General features: G+C 37.9%; 1 protein-coding gene across 10 annotated transcripts in view; it reads left to right on the top strand.

Annotated features, from left to right (window-relative positions):
- Positions 1–12255, top strand: part of LOC115210395 (disabled homolog 1) — a 172906-nt gene that overhangs the window by 136089 nt on the left and 24562 nt on the right. For 9 of the 10 annotated variants that reach the window (XR_004998836.1, XM_036502364.1, XM_036502366.1 and 6 more), the window contains one exon: positions 9776–9865. Coding sequence is in view for 9 of the 10 variants with exons in the window: in XM_036502364.1 (XP_036358257.1) it covers positions 9776–9865 (90 nt within the window). In the remaining variant the exon portion in view is untranslated. Of the gene's footprint in view, positions 1–1528; positions 1723–9775; positions 9866–12255 lie in introns of those variants that run through there. The other variant, XM_036502369.1, reaches the window with a different exon arrangement.

The raw sequence follows: 12255 nt of genomic DNA on the forward strand, positions 1-12255 counted from the left end.
AAGACCTGTTGAGGCAAGTGAAATCGAAATCAAATTCAATGACAACACCACATGACTGGCATCCGTGCTAGTGAAGTGCTAAGAGCACCATCCGAGCGTGATCGTTGCAAGGACCACTGACTGACTCCTGTGCCAGTGGCACATAAAAAGCACCATTACTGGCACTTGTGCCGGCGGCACATGAAAAACAACATTCGAGCGAAGTCATTGTCAGTACTGCTGAACTGGCTCCTGCGCAGGTAGTGTGTAAAAAACACCATTTGAGCGTGGCTGTTGCCAGTACCGCCTGACCGATAAAAAGAGACCGATAAAATAAGTACCAGGCTTTAAACAAAAATAGCTCTTTTACTCTTACTTGTTTCAGTCATTTGACTGTGGCCATGCTGGAGCACCGCCTTTAATCGAGCAACTCGACCCTGGGACTTATTCTTTTGTAAGCCCAGTACTTATTCTATTGGTCTGTTTTGCCGAACCGCTAAGTAACGGGGACGTAAACACACCAGCATCAGTTGTCAAGCAATGCTAGGGGGACAAACACAGACATACAAACACACACACGCATATATATATATATATATACATATATACAACGGGCTTCTTTCAGTTTCCGTCTACCAAATCCACTTACAAGGCTTTGGTCGGCCCGAGGCTATAGTAGAAGACACTTGCCCAAGGTGCCATGCAGTGGGACTCAACCCAGAACCATGTGGTTGGTAAACAAGCTACTTATCTCACAGCCACTCCTGCTAATGAGGTCAATTCATTCAACTAAAAGCCTTTCAAGGCTGAGCCCCAGCATGACCACAGTCTAATGACTGAAACAAGCGAAAGATACACGATATATTAACGACAACATCATCATGTACCACTGCAACAACAAACACAACAGCCATAATGACAACAACAACATCATTTTCATTAAACCAATAAAAAGGCAAGTGTTACCCTGAGGCCTGTTCTGGTATAGAGTGTCACAAGAGGAGGTTGCGTGGCTGGTGGGAGGGGTGGAGTGAGGAAGAGGAGTGGAGTGTGATGGTGATGGTAGTGGTAGGTTGGCGGTGGGGTGAAAGCATTTTGGTGGTTTCCATTGGTCTATGGTTATTATTCCAACTTGACAACTTGGGATGTTAAGCTTGTTGAAGCCTTTAGATTTTCTTCTTTTTTTCCTTCTTTTTTTTTTTACTTTCTCCTTCCCCACCACCGACCTTTCTCTCTTACACTCTTTCCCTTTCTTCCTTTCTCTTTCTCTCTCTCTCTCTCTCTCATTTCTCTGCTTCCTCTTCTCTCCCTCTCTCACACCCTGAGACAGGCACAAAGACTCAGGGAGAGTGAGGGGAAAATACCATAATGCTTAGTTCAGCCTTAACTTTCATTAAACACACACAGGCCTACAGATACACACATACACATACACACACACTCATATTTACACACATATACACACATAGACAGACATACACACTCACATAGACACACACACATACACACATATATATACACACAGACAGACAAGCTTCGAAACACACATCATACACACACGTGCTGTACCACAGTACCACAGTACCACACTGCTTTAATTCTGTTCCAACAACACACACAAGTGGTTTGTCCACAACATTTCATGGTTGTTCTTGTTATAACTTGACTGTCTCACCAGACAAAGCTTCCGGAACCCCAACACATAACAAACAAACCCAGCAGAGGTGGCCCTTTTTCTGTTAAGTAAGTCTCTTCTGTTTTTCTCTTTTGTTCTTAACCGTTCAGTACCAGTTGCATACTGGTGCCTGTACATCATCATTTGTACCCTCCCACCAATATTTGTCGCTTTGTGCTGCCTATATTAGAAATTACTTCGTTATCAATATTGTTATTATTATCGTATAATTTAAGGTGGTGAGCTGGCAGAATCAGTCGAGCATCAAGCAAAATGGGTGGTGTATTTCTTTCGGTTCTTTACGTCCTGAGTTCAAATTCCGCCGAGGTTATCTTTGCCTTTCATCCTTTCAGGATCGATAAAATTAAGTACCAGTTGAGTACTGGGGTTGATATAATTGACATACCTCTCCCCCTAAAAAAATTGTTGATTTTGTGCCAAAATTTGAAACCATTATTATTTATTATTATTATTATTATTATTATTATTATTATTATTATTATTATTATTATTATCATCAACATCATTATTATTTTACGTTCTGACTTCAAATTCTACCAAGGTCAACTTTGCTTTTCATCTTTTCAGGGGTCGATAAATTAAGTACCAGTGAAACACTGGGGTTCGATGTAATCAAATAGTCCCCTTCCCCCAAATTTCAGACCTTGTGCCTTTAGTAGAATGAATTATTATTATTATTATTGTACCAGTCAAGCACTGGTCACCTCCCATCAAAGTTGTTGACTGATCTTGTGGTATGTTACAACCAGTTGTTGTTGTTGTTATCGTTATTGGGATAGCTGTGAGCTGGCAGAATTGTTAGCACTACAGACAAAATGCTTAGCAGTTTTATGTCCATCTTCAAATTCTACCAAGGTCGACTTTGCCTTTCATCCCTTTGGTGGGAGGGCACTTTACCTTTCATCCTTTCAGGGTTGATAAAATAAGTACCATTGAGGGGGTTAACGTAATCGACTAGACCCCTGCCCCACCAAATTTCAGGCCTTGTACCTATAATAAAAATGATTATTATTATTATTATTATTATTATTATTATTATTATTATTATTACTATTATTATTATAATATTATTATCATTACTAAGGCGGCAAGCTAGCAGAATCGTTAGCACATCGGGTGAAATGCTTAGTGGTATTTTGTCCATCGCTACATTGTGAGTTCAAATTCTGCTGAGGTTCAACTTTGCCTTTCATCCTTTCAGGGTCGATAAATTAAGTACCAGTGGAACACTGGGGTCGATGTAATTGACTTACCCACTCCTCCAAAATGGCTGCCTTTGTGGCAAAATTTGAAACCGTTATTATTGTTATTATTATTATTAAACAAGGTGGCAAGCTGGCAGAATTGTTAGCATGCCAGAGGAAATGCTTTGTGGTATTTCCTCTGTCGGTACGTTCTGAGTTCGAATTCCAGTGAGGTCGACTTTGCCTTTCATCCTCTCGGGGTCGATAAATTAAGTACCATTTGAGGACTGGGATCAATGTAATCAACTATTCCCCACCCTGCAAATTTCAGGCCTTGTGCCTATAGTAGAAAGGATTATTATTATTATTATTATTATTATTATTATTATTATCATTATTATTATTATTATTACCTCCGCCTTAGCGGTCATGCTTGTTTGTTTGTCCATAGACAAAATATCTCAAGAACCTCTGGATAGATTTGATGAAACTTTCAGGGATGTTTGGCCTCATGACTGGCACAAACTGATTAGATTTTGGGATCAATCTGGTACCGGACAAAGGTTCTGGATTATTTTCTGTTTTTTCACTTAATCTTTGAGAGCGGTCAGGTTCATTTTTAGTATTCTCATTTGTGAGAGCAGTCGAGTTTATTTCAGATATTCTCATCTTAAAAATCATTTCCAGCTAATCAGAGAGGATGTTGGTGTTGTTTGGTGAAAGTTTGCACCCTCTAAGTGCTCTTGTTATTATTATTATTATTATTATTATTATTATTATTATTATTATTATTGTACCAGTTAAGCACTGGCCACCTCCCACTAAAGTGGTTGACTGATCTTGGGTTAAGTTACAAACAGTTGTTGTTGTTGTTGTTATTGGGAAGGCAGCAAGCTGGTAGAATCATTAGCACCACAGGCAGAGTGGTTAGCATCGCTTCATCATTTCAGGGTTGATTAAATAAGTACCAGTTATGCACTGGGGTCGATATAATCAGCACATTCCCTTCCCTGAACTTACTTGCCTTATGCCAGAATTTGAAACCATTATTATCATTATTATTATTGTTATTATTGAGTGAGAGAGCAGTGCATGCCATCCAAGTGACACTCAGGTAAAATATACAAAGCCCAGTATACCCATCATGACTACCCGTCTGATAAGGGTACACCAGGCACATGCGTCACAACCATATGTGCATGACATGGTGATCTCATATCAAGATAAACAGCACATGACCTGGCAGGTGGGGCCCAGTTAGAATTTTCTTCTGGTCGAGTAACCCATCCCACTCAAAAGGTCCCTGAATAAGGGTTGTTTAAGGTTGTTGAACAAAACACCCATGATTCCAAAGGTGAATTATCCAAATCCCAAAGAATCCCTCTCAACACACGGGTATGATGCTCCCCAACTACTTCTGCTCGTGATCAGTGATGCACATATCGTCAGCCACTAAGGGACAAGCTCAACTGGTTAAGGTCAAATAACTGACAAGCAAATCTGTGGTATTGAGCAGAATATTTGCTGTAGCCCATCTTTTATACCAAAACAAAACTATGTATCTACATGATAACACTTCCAATCAGTTAAGATCGGAAGCCATGAGAGCTACTATCTGGTATTGCATTAGGGCAATGTTATTATTATTAGTATTATTATGATTATCTTCTTTCAATTTTATTTCCATTTCTTGCCGAGTGTCTTCTTGACACCTAGGGCAGAGAAACTCTCTGTATATACATTGGTAGACCATTGAAATAAACACACCAGAATGTTCATTTACAAAGTCATATGATAGAGAACAGGGGGAAGAAAGACAGAGAGGAAAAGGAAAAAGATCAAAAATCCAAAAAATAATTTTAAAAAATGTAAACAAAGAAAATAAAAGGGGAAAAGGAAGTTAAATCCACAGTAACAATGCTCTTCTCAATACATGTGACCAGTTACCACTTAAGACATTTTTTGCACTTCCTGTAAGCCAGGGATCATCCTCAAATAATTTTCAGTTCCATTGTTTTCCTTTTTATCATCATCATCATCATCATCATCATTATTATTGTTATTATTATTATTATTATTATTATTATTATTATTATATGTTTGACTTTTGCTTTGTACTTGTACAAGTTGACTCCAAGTCTCACCCAGGTGAATAGTTGTGCACTGCGGTCAATGTAATCGATTGGTCCCCTCCCCACCAAAATTAAGTTAAGAAATTGGTCAGTTTTATCAATTGTTCCTTTTCTCTTCCCTATTGCCAGTTTTTAGCATCATCATCATCATCATCATCATGATCGTTTAACGTCCGCTTTCCATGCTGGAATGGGTTGGATGGTTTGACTGAGGACTGGCAATCCAGGAGGCTGCACCAAGCTCCACTCTGATCTGGCAAGGTTTCTACAGCTGGATGCTCTTCCTAACACTAGCCACTCCAAGAGTGTAGTGGGTGCTTTTTATGTGCCACCGGCATGGAGAGGGGGCGCTCAGGCAGCACTGGCAATGACCATGCTCGAATAGTGCTTTTTATGTGCCACCGGCACGAAAGCCAGTCAGGTGCCTCTGGCATCAACCATGCTCAAATGTTGCTTTTTACTTGCCACTAGCATGGGAGCCAGTCAGGTGGCACTGGCATCAGTCACATTCGAATGGTGCTTTTTATGTGCTACCGGCACGATTGCCAGTCAGGTGCCACTGGCATCAACTACACTCAAATGGTGCTTTTTATGTGCCACTGGCATGTGACCCAGTCAGGCGCCATTGGCATTGACAATGCTCAAATAGTACTTTTTATGTCCCACTGGCACGTGTACCAGTCAGGTGGCATTGGCATCAGCCACGACAACGATGGCCAATCTCTCTATATATAAAGCTGAAGTTGTCTGTGTATGGCAGGTTTGGTAGCCTTCAACTAACACTATCTCCTCTGAGACCCTGCAGCACAAGTTGACCAAAATTGAGAGTATGATAGAAGAAGGCTTGCTCTTCCTTCCATCAGAAGAAAAAATTCAAATCAGACCATGTTAACATCAAAAATTGATTTACATCAAAAAGGTGCTTTTTTTCTATGAAAATTCCTATTTTTTACGATTTTTTGACTGCTGTGTTGCCATTTTTCGGTGTATTTCAACCAGAAAAATGTTCACTTAAAGAGAACAACAAGCTACATAATGCAAAATTTTTACTTTTCAAAAATTCCAATTCTAAATGGTCAAAGCAAACCCGAGCAACGCTGGGTGATACTGCTAGTAAAGTTAAAATTCTTTATGTATGAAAACACCAGGCAATAACAGAAATAATCCATTCTTGTTTTGAATGATGTCATTCTTACATCATTCTTTACTTTTGTTGAAATTCCACTAAAACTGGCTTCACCTCTCATCCATTTGGAATCGGTAAAATAAATACAAGCACAAGGGCTTATTTCTGCAACTGTACCCATGACTCTCCCTAACCAACAATAATAAATGTCTCCGACATTGAGTCAATGTTAGAATTTTCTTTTATTAATGTCTATCCTCCACCCCTGCTGGTTTTGGTTGGGCACACCTTGTTACTATTCCATACAAGTTTAATATCCTGTTCTTTCATTCACCCATGGGTGGTTCAGAGGTGGGGTTGTTCTTAATCTTACAACATCTCTCATTTCATTTCCATTTCCTATGAAGCCCGATATTCTCAAACCAGACTGCACCATTTCATCTTCCTTAATCAGGAAGAGCAATCACTCACTACCACTGTATGACTTAGTTATTGAAAATGATATGGTAACATTTAAAGAAAATTTGACTGCAGTTTCTTGCAGGCTGGATAACTACATAGAAGTTTTCATGGTAGCTTCCATTTGTAAACTGTTAAGAAAGGCACCAACACTGGAAATTTTAATTTAGGCTTTTAACCCTTTCGTTTCTGTATTTATTTTTAGATGCTCTGTTTCTTTCAATTACTTTAAATATAACAAAGAATTTAGTAAAATAATTTATTTATCATTAAGCTAGTGTTAGGAACATAAATTGTGACTAAGGTTTGGTGGAAGATTTTAATTCTAAACTTATGAAAATGAGACATTTGTACTCAGAACCAGAGGCAGTTTCAGTCAAGTTGGTAACGAAAGGGTTGAAACAAGATAACGATGTATATTCGATATACACAGAGGCGAAGTAGTTTAAAAGTAGGTTTAAATGTTTATGAATGTGCTAACATTATTTAACCCTTTCATTTATTTTGAAGTGCTCTGTATTGCTTTCAATTAATTTTAAATATAACAAAGAATTTAGTAAAATAACTTAGTTATCATTAAGCTAGTGGTAGGAGCATAAATTGCGACTAAGGTTTGGTGGAAGATTTTAATTTAAAACTTATGAAAACAAGACATTTGTACTCAGAGCCAGAGTTGGTTTTAGCCGGGTTGGTAATGAAAGGGTTAAAAACAAAAATTAACGATATGAAGTACATTACGATATATGTGTGTGTGTGTGTATGTGAATGAATAAGCATTACATTTGGCAGAAGAATCTGAATGCTAAAAGATTAAGAAAATAGCCAGCGTGAGAGATATACATAAAGACTGGACACCCTGATACTACAGGCAAACCTTATTAATGTATGCTATTCATATGGCTGCCCATGGTTTTGCCTTCAATTGCTCCTTGGATATTTACAACTATATCAACTCAAGAAAGGAAACAAATTATTAGATTTCAGCAAGTTTGTATGTTTTTGTCGGCCTATTTATCTGTTTACACACAGATTTTTATACATATGTTTACACACAACTAACGGTAGTGGTGGCAGTGGTGGGGCTTGTTTTGTAAAGGCAGATCATGTTTTTCAGTGTATCTTTTGTAAAATTGACACCCCAGAATTATCTCCACAGATAACATTAATCAGTTAATTGGTCTTTGTATTATGCTGTACCAGGTTACAAACATTTCATTCCACAGCCTTGATATAACACAACACCCGAGACCGAGACCCGAGATCAGCTTGCTTTTGATATCATTGTATAGCACCCTCCCTTCTCTCTCTCCCCCTCTCTCTCCATCTCTCTCTCCCTCTCTCTCTCTCTCTCTCTCTCTCTCTATCTATCTATCTCTCTCTCTCTCTATCTGTCTATCTATCTATCTATCTATCTATCTATCTATCTATCTATCTATCTATCAATCTATCCATCTATCTATCTATCTATCTGTCTATCTATCTATCTATCTGTCTATCTATCTATCTATCTATCTATCTATCTATCTATCAATCTATCTATCTATCTATCTATCTATCTATCTATCTATCTATCTATCTATCTATCTATCTATCTATCTATCTATCTATCTATCTATCTATCTATCTATCTATCTATCTATCTATCTATCAATCTATCCATCTATCTATCTATCTATCAATCTATCCATCTATCTATCTATCTGTCTATCTATCTATCTGTCATCTTTCTGGTCAATGTCCTGTCCCTGAGGTCTTAACAACAATTGCGTTGCTGTTTATAATGAAACAGATGTAATTTGGTCATGCCAACTAATTGACCTCGCAGACTGTGGATGTTGACTGGATAAACAAATACAATGTGTAAGCGTTGACGTGACAAAATAGGGTGTTGACTGAATAGACGGATTGACAGCGTGTAGACATTGACCGAATAGATAGACAGACAGTGATGGATGTTGACTGAAAAGATTGACACAGAGTACAGATGTCAACAAGATGTTCTGATGCAATGACTTGTTAGATTGACAAACAATGAATATATTTCTTTACTACCCACAAGGGGCTAAACGCAGAGGGGACAAACAAGGACAGACAAAGGGATTAAGTCGATTACATCGACCCCAGTGTGTAACTGGTACTTAATTTATCTGCCCCGAAAGGATGAAAGGCAAAGTCGACCTCGGCGGAATTTGAACTCAGAGCATAACAGCAGACAAAATACCTATTTCTTTACTACCCACAAGGGGCTAAACACAGAGGGGACAAACAAAGACAGACAAAGGGATTGAGTCAATTACATCGACCCCAGTGCATAACTGGTACTTAATTTATATGCCCCGAAAGGATAAAAGGCAAAGTCGACCTCGGTGGAATTTGAACTCGGAACATAATGACAGACGAAATACGGCTACGCATTTTTCCCAGCATGCTAACATTTCTGCCAGCTCACTGCCTTTTAGATTGACAAACAATATATAAATGTTTACTGGACAACCACAGAGTGTAGAAGTTAACAGGGTGGATAGATACAGCATGTAGATAATGACTGGTGAATAGCCACAATGTTTAGATGTTGCCTGCTGAATAGCCACAATGTTTAGATGTTGCCTGCTGAATAGCCACAATGTTTAGATGTTGCCTGGTAAATAGCCACAATGTTTAGATGTTGCCTGGTGAATAGCCACAATGTTTAGATGTTCCCTGGTAAATAGCCACAGTGTTTAGATGTTGACTGGTAAATAGCCACAATGTTTAAATGTTGCCTGGTAAATAGCCACAATGTTTAGATATTGGTTAGTAAATAGCCTCAATGTTTAGATGCTGGTTGCTAAAAGGCCACAATGTTTAGATGTTGCCTGGTAAATAGCCACAATGTTCAGGTGTTAACAGGATGGATAAATACAGTGTATAATGTTGAGTGTCTAGATAGACATGGTGTATAGATTCTGATCAAATGGTTGGTCAGTGTTGTAGATTTTATTTAGCACCATTAGCCCGTATAGGAATACTTCTGAGACAAAAGATCTAAAATGTAACCCTCTGAGGATCAGTTTGACCCTAACCCTAACCCTGCTGTATTTTTATTTGTGCTTCAGTGGTTCATATTTACCTGTATGGTTCCTATTTCGTCCACTGTGATTCCAATTTGACCATATTTAACCTCTGTAATCCTTAATTTGATTGCTGTGACTCATTGCAGGCTGGACATGTTATCATCGCCATAAGGGATTTGTTTGAGACAGTTTTTGAGATGAAGAAAAAAGAGAGAGACGAGGCTGCCCAAAAAGAGGTCAGTATTTCTTCGGTCACTTACACATGCTCTTCCACTCACACACACACATACACACAGACACCTACACATGCACGTTTATTGAACTGGACAAACATGCACCTCGCCATATGTATTTACATACATTCACATGTTTGTACATACATATTTACACACATTTCCATGCATACACATATACACTAATCCAGATACACATTTATACATGTAAACAGTCTTACACACATACGCACACACACACACACACACACACACACACACATATACATACATACTTAGATGCATGTGTGTGTGTATATATATGTGTGTGTGTATATATATGTGTGTGTGTGTGAGTGTGTGTTATATATGAAGGCGCATGGCTTAGTAGTTAGGGTGTTGCACTCACAGTTGCGAGATCGTGGGTTTGATTCCCAGACTGAGCATTGTGTCGTGTTCTTGAGCAAAGTACTTCATTTCATGTTGTTCTGCGATCATTTCAACATCTGACATATGGCCCCCAGTAACACCTGTACAGGTAATGTCAATTTGATAGAGAGAGTGAGTACACAAACATTTAATCACTAGAAACAAATCATCTGTGTGGTGGTTGTTCGGTAAGAAATTGTCAAACCCTCATATGTTGTATAAGGATGAGAGAGTCCATTATTATATATATATATTATATGTATATATATATATATATATATAATATATATATATGTATATATATATATATATATATATATATATATGTATATATTATATATATATATATATATATATGTATATATATATATATATATATATATATATATATATATATATATATATTATATATATATTATATATCAATAATAATAAAGGGTAAAATTAATTAATTAACTAGTAATTAATAATTCCGCCAAGTAGAATTCAGCATGAAAAAGGACCATTTTTCGGTAAACTTAAACAATATTTTATAATTACAAGTATAATTATAATTAGGGTTCAGCAAAGATTTGCTTTACTACTTACCGAAGTTTAGAAATAGCAGCCAAAGAACCTTAGCTATTTCTTCTTCTATAAGAAGAGACTCCCGGGCAAAACAAAATTATACTCGTAATTATAAAATGTTATATATATAAATATATATATATATATACATACATATATATACACATATATAGATACATGTGGATATATATATATATATATATATATATATATATATATATATATATATATATGCACATAATCATTCATGCGTGCATACACTCACTCATACTTTCACATACTTACACACATATATATCCACACACAAACACACATACTGATATCAATTACAGCTGTGGTTTATCAGGTTCAATCTCCTGCAGGACAGAGAACCTGTGAATTAGGTGATTCTTTTATGATTCATGACCGAATGGGCAGCACACGTCAACAGGCACGAACTAAGGTTATGGTACCTCATTCCACTGAGTAAAGGTTTATTGTTAACAGGACGTGAGAAAATACATCTTGATTTATGCAGAAAAATAATAGAGCATGAAATATTACACCTACGATTACGTCATGTTTGAAGTAGGGAAATAATTGCTGTACATTTTGTATATTACATCATCATCATCAGCAGCATTATCGTTGTTTAACATCTGCTTTCCATGCTGGCATGGGTTGGACGCTTTGACAGAGGACTGGCAAGCCAGAAGGCTGCACCAGGCTCCAATCCGATCTGGCAATGTTTCTACAGCTGGATGCTCTTCCTAACGCCAACCACTCTGAGAGTGTAGTGGGTGCTTTTTATGTGACACCAGCATGAGGACCAGTCAGGCAGTACTGGCATCGACCACACTCGAATGGAGCTTTTTACGTGCCACCTGCATTGGTACCAATCAGGTGGTACTATCATTGGCCACAACAATGACTTCACTTGCCTCAACAGGTCTTCACAAGCGCAGTTTGTTGCCCAATGATTAAAGGTTGCTTTTAAAAGGGCTGGTTACATTGCACTGGCATAGGCCATGGTTATGGTCTCACTTGGCTTGCCAGGTCTTCTCAAGCACAGAATATCTCCAAAGGGCTCAGTCACTAGTCATCGCCTCAGTGAGGCCCAATGTTTGAAGGTCGTGCTTCACCGCCTCATCCCCAGTCTTCTTGGGTCTACCTCTTCCACAGATTCCCTATACTGCTAGGGTGTGACACTTTTTCACCCAGCTGTCCTCATCCATTTGCAACACATGACCATATCAGCGCAGTCATCTCTTTAGCACACCACATCTGATGCTTCTTATGTCCAACTTTTCCCTCTGGGCACTTCTAAAATAAAGCAAGTATGAGGTGGTATCAAAAGGTTCCAGGAAAGTTATGTTGGATAAAAAATAATTTATTTACCTAAGTTTTAACATCATCTCCTTCAAAATAGACCGCAATGC

The sequence above is a fragment of the Octopus sinensis genome, linkage group LG4 (genome assembly GCF_006345805.1).
Source record: "Octopus sinensis linkage group LG4, ASM634580v1, whole genome shotgun sequence".
Lineage (NCBI taxonomy): Eukaryota > Metazoa > Mollusca > Cephalopoda > Octopoda > Octopodidae > Octopus > Octopus sinensis.